Source organism: Cryptomeria japonica, chromosome 10 (genome assembly GCF_030272615.1).
Source record: "Cryptomeria japonica chromosome 10, Sugi_1.0, whole genome shotgun sequence".
NCBI lineage: Eukaryota > Viridiplantae > Streptophyta > Pinopsida > Cupressales > Cupressaceae > Cryptomeria > Cryptomeria japonica.
Window position 1 is genome coordinate 235,941,172 of NC_081414.1, and position 19,156 is coordinate 235,960,327.

Genomic DNA, 19,156 nt, shown 5'->3' on the forward strand with positions numbered 1-19,156 from the left:
GTCACTTAATCCTTTTTCTAGGTCATCCATCTCTTATTTTAGATTCTTTTCACCAATACCGACCACTTGTAGCTCTTCATGCTTTAACACTTCCAACCATTGATCATTAATTTGGAATATTTTTTCACTTGGATATCTTCCATTGCCTCCTTGACTTCCACTTCAATGTGTTGTTCTTTTGGTGCAATGCATGAAAAGTTGTCTTCCACTGCAATATATTGATCATTAGGCTCAATCACACTATCTATTTGTAGTGCGCTACCTTCACTGCTAGATATTACTGCAACATATTCTTCTTTTGCCAAGACCGTTTGCTGAATGTTATCTTTGTTGCACTCCTTTGATGACTCCTCGTTACATATGCTTGGCTGTTCCAACAATCCCAAATGACATTTAACTTGCTTGATGGTATTCTTGCATAATGAGATTGTAAATTTTGAATGAGACGTAATATGTACTCTACACCAACAAGGCAGCAAAATATCTTCCATACGTAACTCCTCAACTCTTAACTACTTCTTGATCATCTCCTCGAATCTTATGAAAGCTTCATTTTCACTATTTGAGACTTCTAATTCTGCAAACACTATGCCTTTATGTATTTCCGAAAAGTAAATTTTCTATTGTAAAGCTTATTCCATCCTTAACAAAAAAGTTAAGCAATGCATCTCACCATGCCCAGTGGTGTTATGAATTCTACATTTTCTTGGTAATGCAAATTGAGACAAACTTTGTGGATGTAACTATTCATTCAAAGGCCACCAAAGTTGAAGAATATCAACTTGATAGGCATACTGATTAATAGGATTCCTGTTGACGGCTGTTTGTGACTCTCCAATAGAGAATAAAATACACTAACTATTGTATCCTCTCTTGAATAAGGAAACCTCAAATGCTAAAGATATGATCAAAGAAGGTTACCTAAGGTTCCTATTTTGAGGTCTTGACGTGCAATGGATAGTCTCAGACTTTTCCCCTAAAATCACAAATTTCATTCAACTAGGAGATGTAAGATGGTTAGAGGTATAACTTAACCAATTAGATCTTGATTGAGACCCTTTAATCATGTTCGATATAAGATCAATCTTTCCTACCAGGCTTGGGAACATTATCTTAATCATCATTGTAGTTTACATACTGTGCATTTGGATTCCTTTTAGGATTTCCCAATGACTCATCCATATTATGAAACCCACGAGAGATCATACAAGGCACCTTGAGCCTATCCATCAAGTTCAGGGGCACAAAAGTACATCTGTCATTCGGCCTCAATTGGGCACATAAGTATATCCATCATATCGGCCTCGTAAGGGGCACAGAAGTATATCAGTCGTATCGGCCTCCTACTTAACTTGAATGGACCACTTGACTACTTGCTCTCCTTATATGCCCACATCTCCCCTCCATAACGGGATGATGGTTCGGCTGAAGCTTTAAAGGAATCTTCATCATCATTAAATGATAGAAATATATAAATATATATATTAACAATAATATGTAAATTACATCCATTTCTATATGGATGACAAAATAGCAAATTGGTAAGGTCATGGTTCATGCATTATGCATCAGATCCAAACAATCATATAAATGCATAGGGACTGTATGCTGAATATGATTCACTTATTCAGATTCCTACTTGATTCATCTCTCTTGATGGTTTTAAATGCTTATATAAATCTGATCTACTGATTATATTTCGATATCTACCTTTCCTCAAATGAAACCTTCTTCCCTTTATATCTTCCATTGTAAGGGTGAAGTCACACCCCTTGATCATGTCTTCCCTTGGCAAGGGTCACAACCTTTCACAATTACCACCCTATCAAAGTGTAACAACCTTTGATTGTTTCTATCCTTTAAAGTCACTTTTCTGGCTATTCCTCTTTTCTTCCTCTAACCTTCCTTAATCCCTCTCCTTCCTTCTTCCTCTCTTCATTCCATATCCTTTTATACTTCAGTCCTATAGGAGAGCTGAGCACTGTGAATGATTGTTCCCTTTTTTATTTGTGATCGATTGAATATGATTAGGATAAGAAATGATGCAAGAACTAGGTAAAATGCTAAGAAATTGACAAGATTTAACATAAACAGACAACAAATCATAATACAAACACAAAAGTACAGATCTTGAAATGAGATTAAAAAAGGAACGTATGATTGAAATCTGAGCCTGAAAGTGATGAACCAGTGTGCTAGGTGCCCTAGTCTAGGAGGTCATCTCGGATAGAGATGCTCTGTAGTGACGCCCTTTGAAATTCAGCCACAAAGTATCAGACGAATGTGCTAATTGACATAGTCCATGAGTATTCGCCTGTTCAAAACCTGGAATTGTAGCTTTTAGTATGCTCCGTGCAATCCTGCAACTTTTGGCTATCAGATATGTAACCTGCACACAGAAAATAAAGAAAAATGTTGTGTTGTATAGGGGTTTGCCTAAGTCAAACCCTAGGTAGGAATTAATCTCCACTACAAAATGATTAATGAGAGAGAAAGCTTACCCCTGGTAGGGCAGATGCTGAAAACCTTAAGGAAATGATTGGATTGACAAATGATACCTTTTCTATGAACTTCTTGCCTTGAAGCCTTCACAAAGCTTGATGTTACTTGATAGAAGTTAATGTATGTCTACATGGAGGAACACATAACTTGATCATGATTGCTGAACTTTGATGCTTAAATGCTTAACTTCATATTTCTCCTCAATTGCCTTGAAGATGCCTGATTGTAATGCTCAATTAGAGTAATGAATTGAAATTAGGAGATTTTCAAATGAGGGGGAGAGAGTTGTATAAATTTTGAAGGTGGCCAACATCGGGGAGCAATTTCCCTCTCCACATTTTCATGACTTTTAGAGGTTCAAATGTGGTCCTGGAATGACTAGACTATGGTGCCATAGTCCTAGCTTTTTGAGCTAATACCAGGGTCAGTGAGTATAGAATTGTGCTGGGCTTCCAGAATTGGCCATGGAATGAGCACAGTAAGTCATGAATTAGGGGCATGAGGGACAACCACCAAAGTGAGTAAAATTGTAGAGGGATACAATTTATGATACTGCAGTGTGAATGTTTCTTCTTGCTGTGCATAGTCCAACTATAAATAACAAGTCATTAATTTTTCTTTTTGAACCTTTGAAATCTTATTGCACATTATTAGCAATGTTTTTGGTTATTCTGTCCTTAGCACGAGTTTTTCTTGGCACTCACTCACATTCATTCTTAGACCCATCCTTGGACTTTGTAGAAGTAGCATTTATTTTTATGAGGTGTTTTTCTTTACCCTGAGGCTTAGCCTCTGTGAACAGATTAGAATGGTTGAGAGTGATCTTCTAAGAAGTAAGTTTGATTTTTTTGTCTGATGAACCACTTCATAATGCTGTGCTCGATTTCTGTTTGGTATTGCTCATCTACACTGTATTTCTTTTCTATTCTGCTGTGTTTGATTTTGTACCAGAAACATGCCTATTGAAACTTGCAGCAACAAAGGTTGTCTTTGGAATCAAACTTTGTCATGACCCTTTGCTCAAATTCTTCTTAAAGCTTGTAGTCTGGTTCCACTAGAATTTGTTATGAAAGCCACAGCAAAATGGAGCATAGAGCAATCTTAAAAAAGAAAGAACAGGACCAAGAATCCACTTAGAAAATCCCCACGTGAAAGAAAACAAATTGGCCTAATTAAATATCTCTAAATAATTGAAGATTTTTTAACAATTTGATAGACTTAGAGATGTAGATAAAAAATGACAATCACAAAGGCTACATGAAGCTCATTACCAAAGAGGCAACTGAAGAGAGCTACAGACCCCAAAACTGGAATGACCAATGCAGGCAGCTCTGGCAATGTTATCTAAAACTGCATTAACCAAGGAAGCTAAAGAAGAAAAATAACTTCAAGCTCAACTGGAAGTACCCAGAAAATGTAAATCTTATGATTTAAATGAACATCCATGCATATAACAACACTTGCATTGAAGCCACGGTCACTACCTGCATACATGATTGTCTTGAATTGACAGGAAATTTTCTACTTTAAGAGCCTTGACTCCAGATTATACTCACTGTCTTGGATACCTTTCGGGCATGAATGATATCTTCCGAAACTTCATATGTGAAAGCCTTAATTTGATTAAGGGGTGGGGTAGTTGTTGTACTCATATAATCCAAGAACTAAGGGAAATCATCTCAAATAGTAATACATGCTTTTCTTTCTGTGTGGACTTTTTTGAAAACTTTTGATTTATACCCAATTCTAGACCCTAGATGCAATCCCTTCTTTTACTAAAAAGTCTGCAACATTGTTACCTCTAACAGCACGATTAAAAGGAATGATGATGAAAGACTTTTTGATATAGAAAACATCCTGAATAACCATATTTAATATTCAATTTTGAGGTCCATTTCTCAAAAATGGAGCTTATAACTAGCTTTCAACTCATTCGGCTTCCATATTCAGCCACATATTACACATGGCAAGAGAGAGGCCTTGGAGAAGAGCTTTTTCCTTTGACTATTTATTAGATGATTTCCTGAGATTTAAGCAAAAAAATGCTTAATCTTTCTAACTTTTCCTATAAAACCTTCTTCCCTGCTTGCATGGCCAAGATTTCCTTCACTGTTCTAACACTGTTTGCAGGGCTGAATAATTCTTTATTAGAGAAGCACTTAGTGGGCAAACTGATAACCTATCTATTTCAATTTTGAGCCTTGTATTTTCTTCACATGATGTTCTGCTTTTTCATTGTAGCTTTCAGGGTTTAACCTATCAAAATTATGTGATCTAAAGGAAATATATTGAGGTGTTTGTGTTTTGGCAAAAATTCTTGCACTTGGTTAGTTTGTCAATAGAAACAATGGAAGGAGTTTTTTAATGGAAGGAGTTTTTAAATGGCAAGTTTTTGTTTGCAGAATGTATACTCTCCAAAAACATATGCCATTTATAGGTCCCGATGACATGAATGAATGTAAAAAGATTGCTTTGCGATTTGAAGAGAAGATCTATGCAGCTGCTGTGGATCAGGTGTGTTACCAGCAGTTATCTCATATACATGTACATGTGTTTTTATACGCATAGCCTTCTACATCCTTTAAATGGATCCCAGCTGTTGTTGTTGGAGGTTGTAATACTTGCCAAAACAACTCGTTCTGCATGAATTTCCTTAAATAACTGCTGTCTATGTCATCATTGAACATGTCTTTTTCAAAATTTCATGTGATTGGTTATTGCAATATAATTATATTGAAATTTTATATCTACCATGTTTGGAAGAAAATATAAAACATGAGAGCCAAATCGTCAAAATGTTTGATCAAGTTAGGAAAATGATAAAACTGATAGAATCATAGATGTATATGTGTGCATGTATTCCCTTATCTGTATTATTTTGAGTGTTTAAACTTCAGTCTGTCTTAATTTATCCTTTTTAGCTTAAAATAATCAATTCCCCAAATTGGGGAAAAGTTTTTGAGCACATCCAGGTCTTCAAGCATCTTTCATCTTCTTGCAATAAATGATAATTTTACTGAGATTTCTTACGCTTTTCCTTTTCTGTGAAAGTTTAAACTTTTTTTTTCAATTGAACGGTTTCAACTTTCATTTTACTCAGGAAGGCAGCAGAGGTATGGTTCTTCTGAATATCTATTCTACTGCACACTTTTTACAGCCAGATGAAGTTCTCATTGCATAGAGTCATTCAAGTCATATGGTTTCTATTATCATTTGCATCATGCATTTTGAAAAGTATACATGTTTGTCAAGCGATTACTGTGCTGAAATAATTTTTCCCTTTCCTTTGGAGGATAATGGTATCCCTCTGTGTTATGCAGCAAGACTATCTGCGCAAAATATCTCTCAAGATGCTATCATTAAAAAACAATGTTTCTCGAGATGGAAATTCTTTGGCAGGTGGTTCTACTAGTGGCAACCAGAAGCCTCTAGATCCTGGTGGGGACAGGCAGATGATTGGCTACTTTCTAATAGGAGGACTGGTTTTATTCTTTAAGCATAATTTATATTACCATTTTTTTTTTTACAATAATGACTTTATTAATTACAATAATTCCTTATATTCTTTGATTTCAGTGTTTCAATGAGAAGTTTGACTGAGAAGTGGGGTTCTTTTGGTTTCATTTGATTCCAGCTAGAGTAAGTGGCAATGGCATTTCACTGCCTCGACAGCCCCAACCTCAAGAAGCATCACTACCACAAAAGCAGAGACTTGTCTGTCAGCTCCAACATCAGCCCCAGCAGTTTCAACAACCACAGTTGAACTCAATACAGCAAGAGCTTCAGCAAAGGCTTGACATGGCTGTTGGCTTATTGCAACAGCAGCATCAACTGAGCTCTATTGAACAGCAGAAGCAGTTACTGCAAGACCAAACCCAGAGGCTGTCAGATGTCCTTAAAAGTAAAACTCATTTAACTCTACTATTATTTTATCACAGTTTTCTTATTATATTCTTATTTGAATGTAACTGAGATAGATGACACATGTTGGCCATCTTTATTATCTATATACTGCACATGTTGGACTTGGTTTAGCAGAAATGGAATGTATACATTCATTCTTTCCTTTTAATATATTTGCATTGTAGAAATTTTTTAGTGGCCTTATATATTTAGAAATTGTGGGATTTTTCAGTATCAGTGGAGTCATCAGGTCAAACTGGACAATCAAATGGGCAGGAGAAGATCTATCAGAAGGTAAAGCTAATTGTAATCTCCTATCTTCCCAATTGTTGATCAATTTTCAATATTGCAGTTTTTTCACTTCGCTGGGGATAGAGTTTTGAGTGATTGCTTATGTATAATCTAAAATTAGAGTACGAGTTTGCAAGATGAGTGAAAGGATTAATTATCAGTAGAATGATTTGTAATCTGATATGTGCAACTCATATCGGAATCAACGAAATTAGCATATCAATGATTAAAGAAAATCCAAAAGAAGTTCGTAAAACAGTAAATAACCGGTACAATGGGTATAGAAATGCGAATAACTAATAACCATCAGGGTTCTTGCATGATACTTATCTTCTCATGAACTGTCTGAAATTTTCAGAGGGCTTTTCTCCATCAAACTATGAACACGATTAAGTCACACCTGAGCTGGGGAAAGGAAGTATATTACAATGAGAAAAAAAAGAACTCATTGACTGATAGGAATAACACCACTAACAATTGGTCAACTCATTAAATGATAATCTAATACATTTGGTCTGTCATTCAACTTGGTTGACTTAACTCGGTAATACGTTGGTTGATGTGAGTATTACATGGGAGTCAAATAGATACTCTAATAATTTTCAACTCAATGAAATAACTGTGAAGTATTTTTTTGGCCAATATTTTAAATATGGATAACACTTTTGAGAATTGATACATTATGTAGGAATTACCTTTAACAAAAGCTTTAGCAATCCTGAAACAGATGTTGGGGCTGCAGGTCCTTGTATTGATGTGTTAGCATCCTCCTTCTCTCCGCTGTTAACATTGCCAGTGATTCTGATCTTAGCTAGCGATCTCTCTCTCTCTCTCTCTCTCTCTCTCTCTCTCTCTCTCTCTCTCTCTCTTTCTTTCATGATGTTTTTACCAGTATTTAACTATATAGTTTTGTGTGCCAATCTCATTGACCCATATTTTATAAGTAGAACCCATCCCTCAAGAGCATGAATTGTCCACTTGATGTTCATTGCATCTAGGTGATCCACATAGGGGTGATGCATTGAGACTTCTTGGGAGGTCACCTATGATAAGTATTAGAGCTCTTGCATAATATTTATCCTCTTATGAAAGAATTGTATCAAATTTTCAAGGGCTTTTTCTCCATCAAACTATGAACACGCTAAGTTACATTTGAGTTGGGAAAGGATATGGCAACGTGAGAAGTAGAACATAGTGATTGCTAGGAATAACACACAATAACATTTAGTCAACTCATTAAATGGTCGGAGTCAGATAGTTGTAATGTCCCTTTTTGGGATTGCCCTAATTCTTGCCCTAAAATCACAAGTTTCATTAAAATAAGAAATGTAAAGAGTTATAATTTTACCAATTAAAAAGATTTAAGCAAGATAAATCTTGGTTAAGGCCCTACAATCATGTTAGACAATGTTGGAAATGTAATTCATAAGACCAATTTATTTCATTAGGGCTAGGGTTTAATCACAAATAAATACATAGATAATCAATTGTAGTAATAATCATGTGTTAATATTAGATCACATTGAACTTAAAGAATAAATAGGCAACATGCTTAAATATACTAATCAACCATATTGTAAGGTTGAATGAGGGGAACATGATAAGGCACCCAGAACATCTCTCATCTAAGTCCTAAGGCATGACTTTGCACCCGTTGGCCCTAAGTTATTGGTACTGTGGACATCCAACATGGGGTGTCCTACTTAGTGGGGGAATTCGTCTCTGCCTTCCCTTTTTGTGCCATTTCATTAACCCACATACAAGTGTGTCCATAATCAATCATCATAGAGGTTGGAGAGGAAGCCGCAATAGGGCACCTAGAACATCTCATCTAAGCACAAGATTGTGTCTTTGCACCCCTTGGCCCCCAAGTGGTAGGCACTTTGGACATCCAACATGGGGTGGTCTACTTAGAAAGGAGGTTCCATCTCTTCTCTCCTTCCTTGCATTCCCTAACTAACCTCTTCATGATTGATTGCAACAATTTGATGAATAGACTAGGAATCTATAAATTTCACATTATTGCCTATATCCAATATATGAGAGGTTATGTATCAAATGTACAAGGATAGGGGCAAGATGAGGTGGGTGCACTGAGAACCCAGATACAAATATTGCAGGGGCAAATTGAGACACAAGCTACACAGATAGCAACCCTGAGGCAATAGGTTTAGAATATCACTGGAGAGCGAGATGTTGCGATCCAACGATACGACAGGTTGGAGGATGCCATTGAGCGAGCGAGAGCCACCCAACAGGGGTATGTGAGCTCAGGTACGAACTTTGTGTACAGGGCTACACAAGAGATCGCCTATTGGCGAAACCTTTATGAGGCAGCAGTACCGGTTGGACAAAGAGCAGGGAGTTTTGCTATGACCTCATAGGGCAAGAGCTAGAGACACTAGACAAAAAGCGGAGGGGTTATGGGGCCTCCTAGGACAGGGCCTACTACAGGGTCAAGAGGTTCCACCATATGATATTGGAGTGGCAAGACCTTCGAGTGCTCAGAGGCCTTCGAGATCATCAGGGTTCGAGGGTAGTAGTTCATCATAGCTCTCTTCTTTAGTCCATTTTGTATTAGTGCATTTTGTATGATGACATAGACACTCGAGGTTGATTTTAGGGCTGACAGTAGCCATTATGATTTTTGACTTCATTGTATTATTATTTTTGATATATATATGAGATTAGTTCTATTCTTGATGACAACTATATGTATTTGTTTGCGATTCTATGACATGGTCTATGTGCTTATACATGATGTACTATATGTGATGTTATTTATGCCATTATGAGATGTGCTTATGATGAATGATGTATGATGGACGATGATACATGGTTAATGTTTGTGTCGTGTTCCATCTTATGAGATGTTTATAATGCTCAATATGATGTATGATTTCTAGATGTATATACCTGATGCAATAATATAGTGGATGATCTTACATATATGATGCATTAAGATACTTATGATAGATGGATATGTACCAACATGTGATGGATGCAGGATGTGATGCTATATCTTATTTACATGATCTGCTTATTATATGATGCAAGACTTATATGTGGTGATGCAGGATATGATGCTAATGCAATGCATGACTTTATTTTTTTTGGTGTGTCATTATACCCAGTAAGTTGATGCATGACTACATGGGAACAAGGACAAAGGGAAAATGATAGAAGACACAAAAGGATTGAGTGGCAAAAGGAAGAAGATATGAGTGTGACGAGCTTCTTGTGCTATTGTCATCATTGAGCTTATTATGACAAAGGTTTGTGTAACCATTTAGATACGATTTAGACCTAGCTAGCTAGTGTGTCATTTGCGTGGAGATAAAACACTCACAAACAAGGAATGCCCTTGTTCATACTAGACTTATGATGTCCTTGGTGATCTTGTGTCACCATATCGTCAGACAAGCTATAGTGTTACTAAGAAACAATCCACAAGTAGTAATTAGGTGAGCATACCCCATCCTGACCATTGTAGTTTGTAGACATCCTTGAGGAGCATAGGAAACATGATATTGAAAAGATCAAATCAAAGGAAAACAAAGACTTAAAAACCAACAATCATTGAAATTCACATGTTGTAGATGTTTTATGCCATATATGTTTAAAGTTTTTGATGTGGTCATAATGTTGCATCCCGGTAAAAGGACAAATAGCATATAAGCATACAAGATGGACTCAAATCATGCTAGAATCTCAATCTACTCAAAATATTGATTTGGTTGAAGCTCAATGTTTCTCTTATCTAAAATTGCCTCACTCCATGAAACTAATATCTTATTGTGAAGCAAGTAGTAACTTTATTGCGGATCAATGATGCAAATGAACCTTTATTGTGGATTGTGCATGCTATTGATAGGGTTGTCAAGCGGCCCACCTTCAGGAGTAGATAAGTGATACCTCTAGAGCCATAAACAACTGTAACAATATAGGGCTAAGCCAATTTAGTTCAAACTTACCTTGTTTCTCTTGACCTTGTTTATTTTTGGGATTTTCTTTAAGAGATAAGTCACCAACCTCAAATGTGCAAGGTTTCACCTTTTGATTGTTGCTTCAACTCATGCGTTGTTGGTATGCCCTAAGATAATTGAAAACATTCAGTCTGCGCTCATCCATTGGTTCAAGATCTTGTAATTGCGAGGCTCAGTAATCCTCATCATTGATAAGATTGTGTAAAGAAACCTTTAGGGATGACAACTCGACCTTGATGGGTAAGATGGCTTCGACACTGTAGATAAGTGAGTAGGGTGTGGCTCTAGTGGGTATGCAAACACTTGTACGGTAGGCCCACAAAGCGGGATTAACTTGTATGTGCCAATCATGGTCAACATCATTGACTGTTTTTTTGAGGATTTTCAAAATAGTCTTATTGGATGCCTTAGCTTGACCGTTTCCTTGAGGATAGGAGGGAGTGGAAAAACAGTGTTGGATATGGAATTTTTTCACAAAGCTTGCAAACATCCTGGTTCATGAAAGGAAACTCGTTATCGATAATGATGGAAAGGGGAACACCATACCGACATATGATATAATTAAGTATGAATGTGGTAATTTGTTTGCCGATGGTTTGTGTTAGGGGAACAACTTCAATCCATTTCGTGAAATACTCAATGGCGGCTATTATGAAAAGGCCATTGGAGGATGGAGGGTGAATCTTACCCATAAGGTCGAGTCTCCATTGACAAAAGTACCAAGGTGTAGCTATCGATTGAAGTTCTTGTGTTGGTGCATGTATTAGGTCTCCATGAATCTCACATTGTTTGCATTTTCTGAAAAATTGATAGACGTCTTTTTTCATTGTAGACCAATAATAAGCGGTCCTCATCAGGTTCTTGGCTAAGTTTGGACCACTAGAGTGAGTCCCACATATATCTTTGTGAACTTCTTGCAACGTGGTCTGAACTTCCTCCCTTTCTAGACATCTAAGAAAAGTACCATCAAAGCCCCTACAATAAAGGGTGTCGACAATGATGACATAGCGAGAGGTTTGACAAATGAAAGTACGATGCTGGTTGTTGGAAAGGTTGGGTGGAAGGATATTATCGCAGAGGTAGGAGAATATATCATATTCAAGGGTAATCAAGACCAATAACACATATGAGTTGAGACGAAGGGATCTCGTATGCAAGGACCAAGAGATTATCCACCAAGAATTCATAGTGGGTCGTATTCTGCAGTATGTCAATGAAATAAACTATCATAGCCATGCATCAATAGATCAGTTGTTTTCTCTAGGAATTTGCTCAAAGGTTATCTCTGCAAAATATTTCTTGAAATCGTCCACCATCTGCTTGTAAGGCATTAATTTTTCATCCTTAGTTTGATAGTCATTGTTTGTCGGATTACGATATGGGAGTCACCAAAAACTTGAAGCTCTTAGTTTGATAGTCATTGTTTGTCGGATTACGATTTGGCTATCAAAACTGGTGGCGTTTTTGATAAGGCCATGCCTGTAGGGAGGAATACTAATGATATCTCTCTTCGATCCCACAAGAGTATCTCTAAATGTAAATCTTGATGGTTCTTGGTTGGGGGCTGGTTTTAGGATGGTTGTTGGCTGTTCTTTTTGCAGCTTTGTTTTACTTTATGTGAGCCTTTTTTTTTTTAAAACCCATGTTTTTGGCTATGCGTGCCTTTTTAACCCATGCTTGTCTGGTGCTTTCATGTTCCTTGTGTTAGGACAACTTTTTGGTTGAGGGTTCCAGATCCATTCAAAATCTGTTTGTAAAGGGTTTCGGGTCCCTTCAAAACCTGTTTTTGCCTTAATAAAAAACATGAAACTCTTGGATCCTCCATTAAATTGCAATCTATAGACTTGTAGTGAGTGCCTTATATTTTTCTATGTTGTTGGTGCAAGGAAAGGATATCAATATGACTTTGGGATGCAATCTCCTTGTGGTGTTACAAAAAGTTTGCCTGCACCAACTCTATGCTGTGTGAAAGATCCATGAAAATAGGGTTGCCATAACTTTGATTGTGTTGCTGCTAGAATAGATTTGTTTGGAAATTTTGAAATTAAAGGATAGTCATCTATCATGAGTGCGTCTACTATTTGGTCTGCAATGACTTGCCCTTTTATAGCCTTTCTGTCAACATACTCAATATCAAATTCACTTAGGATCTTTACCCATTTAGCCAATCTGCTTATGAGAGCTGTTTTGTTGAGTAAGTATTTGAGTGGATCAATGTTTGCTACAAGTTTTGTTTGGAGTAAGCATATAGTGTCGCAATTTTTGCGAAGAAAAAACTACGACAAGACATGCACGCTCAATAGGAGTATAATTAAGTTTGTATCCCACTAATGTTCGACTGATATAATAGATGACTCTTTCCCTTCCTTCGTAATCTTGTTGCACTAGAAGTGCCCCTAGTGCCGTTGTTGTCAATGATATGTAAATTAGTAAGGGGTTTTCTTCGATTGGTGGCATAATAACTAGTGGATTTATGAGATAATTTTTGAGCAACTGAAACACTTGTTGGCATTTATCATCCCATCTAAACTTCATATTCTTATGTAACAAATGGGTGAATGAATGACACTTGTATGCAACTTGAGCTATAAATCTACAAATTGATTGAAGTTTTCCTTGTAATGATCGAAATTGACTTATATTCTTTGGAGGTGCCATCTGTAAGATGGATTTGACTTTTGTAGGATCCACTTCAATACCTCTGTGTGACGTGATGTATCTTGGGAGCTTCCTCGAGGTTACCCCAAAGACATATTTCTTGGGATTTAATCTCACTTTGTGTTTCTCCAATCAAGTAAAGATTTTAGATAGAATATTCAAACGGTCTTCTCTTGTGACTCTCCCAAGAGGTCATTTGCATAATCTTCCATCAAGGTATGCATCATCTCATGAAATATTGTGGTCATGGCTCTCTGATAGGTAGCACCCCTATTCTTTAACCCAAATGGCATGATGTTCCAATAAAAATTTCCACAAGGACAAGTGAAAGCGGTCTTGTGTTGATCCTTAGGTACAATCTTGATTTGATTATAACCGGAGAATCCATCCATAAGTGACAACATTGCATGCCCAGCTATGAGATCAACGATTTAGTCTATGTTAGGTAGTGAGAAATCATCTTTAGGACAAGCCTTGTTAATGTCTTTGAAGTCCGTACACACTCTGACACTGCCATCCAGTTTGCCAATGGGTACAATGTTTGATATCCATTCTGGGTAATCTATGGGTCTAATAAAACCAACATCCAATACTTTTTCAAGCTCAACTTGGACCAAAAGTGTTACTTGTGGATGCATTTTTCTTAGCTTTTGTTTTATTGGTTTTGCACCGAGTACTACTGTCAAAAGATGCATAACAAGATTTGGATCTATACTAGGCATATCAACATATGACCACACAAAGTTTATTTGGCATTGCTTGAAAAATTGAATGAAATTAGGTTGTTCTTGTTCTATTAGAGATGTTGCAAGAAAGATATTATGTGGATCTTCCCCAGTCCTAAGATTAGTTTTTATTGTCTCTTCTACCAACACAAATGATCTCTCATGATATGATGCTATGGGGAGAGTTCCAAGCCTTTCATCCTTTGGTGCCTTAGAGAGGTTTTCACCATTTGATAATCATTTATTTTTACTTTTTCTTGGTCTAAAAGCATCGCAAAGCGGTTTTCACTAGAAGACCCTTCATTTGTTTTTATTTTTGTACTTTTGCGACTAGAAGGCTTGGCACCCTCTCCAAAGGAGGTTGCATTGTTGAGTCCAATGATGAAACCTATTCTATGATCTCTGATAGGAATATCATCTCTTAGTCCAAGATAGTCTATAAATTGTGGAGGCTCCTGTTGGTCTCAGTCTATAAATTGAGGGTGAATGAATTGAAGGCAATCGAAATGATTGAAATCAGAAGGGGTGAGGGTAAAGACACATGAGTCTTTGTATATGTCAATGATGTCATTAGGGTCATTGCTGATAATCTTATCAGTTTTGATTGTAAATTTAGTTGGATTGATGTTACTAGAAGAACACTAGATGACTTATCTGAATCTCATTCCCATTCACTGGAATCTATTATTGGACAATCGCCATTTTTTGTTTAATTATTGATTGTAGAATTGGATGACCCTATTTGTAATGTTGTGTGAGTTTTGCCTTTAGGACAACACAACTTCAAAGGTGTATATTCTAATCCTTTTGTCCTTAGCTTCATAGGTACCAACTCAGGTTGAAGAAGTTCTAGAATTCCTTGTTTTTGCAAGCCAAGAGGACCTTTTCCATCGTGTCCCATTTTCTGTAAGAACTTAAAACCTTTTCCATAGTTCTCAACATGTATCTTAATATCCTCTTGATCTTTTTGTTCCTCTAGATCTTTGTACAACATTTTATAAAGGCCCTCTTCTTCCATGTCACCCCATTTAGTAAAAATGGTAGGACCCCATTTAGTAAAAATGGTAGGCTACCATATGACTTTGGAGAGTCCATAAGTTGTCTAAGATACAAGGATTGTTGCAAGCTATACTCTCCCATTCCTTTGTCCTTGACCTTAGCCTTGATCTCAAATTGTTTAGAAGTGGAAGCTTTTATTGACTTGGGGTCAACATATGACGAAGATGGACTAGCTTCCCAATGGATATGTACTGTTGCTTCAAGCTTAAGGCGAATGCTGTTGCAATATAGATATGGGTTTGGATCACTATGAATTGTAACTTCCATTCCATTATGTTGGAATTTGATGCATTGGTGATATTTCAAAGGAACTGCTCTTCATAGCACATATCCAAGGACGACCCAAAAGTATGTTATGGGTGAGATCAAGGTCTAAACTTTGGCAAACCACATCTTTTTACTACTGTCCCCACTTTGATTTGCAAGGTGATTGTTCCCTTAGATGAGCATTGTTCATCATCATATGCTTTGATTGTTATCTTTTTCTTTGAGTCCACAACTCCTTTAGAATATCCTAATACTAGAATTACTTCCAAGGTACAAATGTTTAGACTTGCTCCTCCATCTATCAAGACTCCATTCGATATTTATGGACAAAAGCTTCAATATGGAGTGGTGCATTATGAGGTTGTTGTGGGGATGAATTGTCTTATTTAGTAAATGTAAGACTACGAGGGGTAGAAAGATGTCCCAGCATGGCTTGAAACTGATCCACATTTAGGTCGGTAGGTACAAAGTTTTCTTGAAAAGTCTTATCTAGGATAGCCTTATGTGAAGGGGATATGAGGGTTGGTGTTTTACCAAGTTGGTCAACAAGGTCATGTTGACTGGATGACGAAGTAGGCTTGGACATAATACCTTGTAGGATGACTTTACCCCAATGAGTTGTTACATTACATTTAGGGGTTTTGTCCTTGATAGTTATGGTAGAAACACAATGGTCCATTTTATAAATGTGGTTCATTGTGTACTCATAAGAGGTATATCATAATTGGCATTGTTATTAGTATTGGTCTTTGGAGCTTTTCCTTTGTCATGTTTTGGCAATGGATCCTTAAACATCACATGCTCTTCATTGGACGAGTGACTTTCAGCTTCGATTGTTCCATTGCCAATAAGATCTTGAATAAGATTTTTAAGCTTATGACAATTACTGGTCTTTGGCCCTTTGATTTTATGATACTTACAATACTCATTGTCATTCCACAATGATGGTTTTATCCATGGTTCAAATGGCCAATTATCTTGTATTGTGATGAGCTTGCTATCAACTAGTTTTTGTAATGCTGATTTAATTGGCTCTTCCAATGTTGTATATTTCCTTTGTGTCGTAGGCCTTGGCGCCCTTTGGGTATTGACTTGATTGTTGGACGAGCTAGCTCTGAGAAAACTTACCAAAGGTTTGACCACATTCACATCTAGAACCCCATCGTTTACTGTGTTCTTATTGTTCCCAAAATGGGGTTTTTCCTTTGAATTAGTATCAGTTTTTTTTTCTTCTTCTTATAATTTGGATAAGTCCTTGTTCAAGAAGGACCTTCTCAATGGATAAACCTTTCTCAACAACTTCTTGAAATATGGACAAACAAATGTTGCGAAGCTCATATCCAATTTTTTTGATTTAGATTTTGTGTAAGCATTTCACCCATTTGTTTTTGTGGAACATTATAAGGGCAACAACTAGCCAAACTTCTCCTTCTTTGTAGAAATGATGCAAAAGATTTCCCATTACGTTGTTTGGTAACATAAAGTTGTCACTAAAATCTCACACTCAATATTGTAAGAGAAATGTTGAATAAACTCTTTAGCCAAATCAACCCATGAACTAATCCCATGCAGTAACTGTGAAAATCATTATGTGGCTTGTCCACCCAAACTTTGTGGAAAAAGACCCATTATGTAAGAATCTTCGTGAGCCACTTCTATATAAGTTGTGAAAAAATCTCTAATATGTGCCTTAGGATTGCCTTTTTCTTTGTACTTGTCAAATTTGGGCACATTGAAATTTGGAGGAAAAGCCAACATTGGTATGGTCCTATCGAAAGGATAAGGACACATATCTTGAAGTGTGTAGTTCTTTATAGGAGTACGCATACTAGCCATTTGTTGCTGCAATTCTCTCACTTGTTGCAAATCACCATTAGGTGGTTTTCTATTCCTTTGATTTACCCCTATGCTTGAGCCATTGGGTGGCTGAGGAATGTAATTATTGTAATGGCCATCAGACGGATGTATATAAGCATGATATTGGTCTTGTGGGTCTTTCAGAGGTGGTGGAGAAGGTATATAATTGTTGTATGGACCATTTGGAACGTGATTTTGATATTGATTATTAGACCTTTGACAGGTGTAAGCATCATGACCATGAGCATAATTGGTATCAAAAGCATCTTCTTGGATATGTTCATCAAATGTAACACGAGGTTGTCTAGTATGAGCATGGTCACAATTGTGACCTTGGTTGGCATCTTATTGTTGAGCATGAGTATATGCATGTGTATTTCTTCGGTCATGGAGGTCATTAGGATGAGGTTGCTCATGATTCTGTTGAATATTAGTTGAACAAGTACGTGCGTGGATAGGCATATTTGGTTTTTGTAAAATGGATGAAGGTGACTCACACACGAAGCTATGCTCATGTCCATTTCCAGCATTGCTACCACCAGAGTGATTTCTAAAAGTTGAGATACATTGAAATCATGAGGTAACTTGACACCATCTTGAACTAGCATATAGAAATAGCATGGGGGATCTTTTCACCAAATCGCTTCAAGCACTTCATTGAATCTAGCATTGGACATATGATCTTGAAGTCCTATTGATGTTAAGGACTCAATGTTTGAATCTTGCATATTACTACGGTTTTCAAAATTTGTAGTTTTATAATATTCTTCCTCTTCATAAGCATCAGGGTCCATGTCTTGAGGTCTTGGAGCTTCTTCGTTTTGTCTTCTAATTCTTTTGGCTCAGGTTTCAACCATGAAAATTAAAGTACTTGACTTGGGTGAAATTTAAAGGAACGACAATGTTGAAGAATGAAGCTAAAATAATGACGACGATGGAGAAAAGCCTAGAATTTTCTTGCAAGGTCCTAAGATGAGGTTCTAAATGATAAGATTAGGATGATGCCAGATAGCCACAATCGATAGCTTAAGAAAGATATTGCTTCTTAGGAGATGACAAATTCCAATAGGTAAGTTGACCCAACTCAAGAGACTAAGATGACACCCTAGATGATAAATTTGATGTGGGAACCACCTAGTGATATAGAGGTATATTGCAAGATAGATGAGGACAACAAAACATATTTTTGACTTTTTGAGGGAGATATGGTACTTTGGATAAATGGAGGCATGAAAGTATCTAAAAATGGAAGGGAAGCAATGACAAATAGATGGTTGATTGATTGGGAATCCTAAGGAATCAACCTAGAAGCTCTTTCAATCTCTATAACTATATATGGAGTAAGAAACCACAAACATGTCGAAAAGTGCCACAGACGTATTAACAACATCCAAATATGCATTTTTTGGTTTTTAAATGCTCAACAAAATTTGTCGAAATATGCATTAACAATGTCTAAATATGCATTAGGATGATGCAAATGTGGGACAAAATGTATGAGATATGTGGCAAGATTGTTCAAATACACGACATAATTAACCAGATATGCGACATGATAAGCCACAGACGTGACAGAAAGTGTCAAAAACGTGTTTGCGGTAAAATTGTATGTCCAAGTTTGTCCAAATCTGATTTTGATTATCAAAGTGTCAAGTGTGTCTAGATCTGATTGTTTAATGATTGTTGTGGCAAGAAAACATTGCACACAAGAAGATACAATGGTTGTTGTGTGATTTGTCAAAATTTTGAGCGTATAGTGAATGGTCGTAGGCCAAATTTTTCCCAATTTCCATAGTTCTTATCACAATTGAAAACACTTTAAATATTTCCTATGCCTAAGGTCAAAGCTTCATTGTGATAACATTAGCCCACAACTTTGAATCTCCGTCGATGTAAATGTAGAGCTAC

At 36.7% G+C, this 19,156-nt stretch overlaps 1 protein-coding gene across 1 annotated transcript in view; it reads left to right on the top strand.

Annotated features, from left to right (window-relative positions):
• The window catches only part of LOC131054889 (mediator of RNA polymerase II transcription subunit 15a), a 200,523-nt gene that overhangs the window by 129,785 nt on the left and 51,582 nt on the right, over window positions 1-19,156 (top strand). Inside the window, exons 5-8 of the mRNA XM_059212343.1 lie at window positions 4,905-5,016; window positions 5,823-5,940; window positions 6,137-6,403; window positions 6,638-6,699. Coding sequence (XP_059068326.1) covers window positions 4,905-5,016; window positions 5,823-5,940; window positions 6,137-6,403; window positions 6,638-6,699 — 559 coding nt within the window. The remainder of the gene's footprint in view (window positions 1-4,904; window positions 5,017-5,822; window positions 5,941-6,136; window positions 6,404-6,637; window positions 6,700-19,156) is intronic.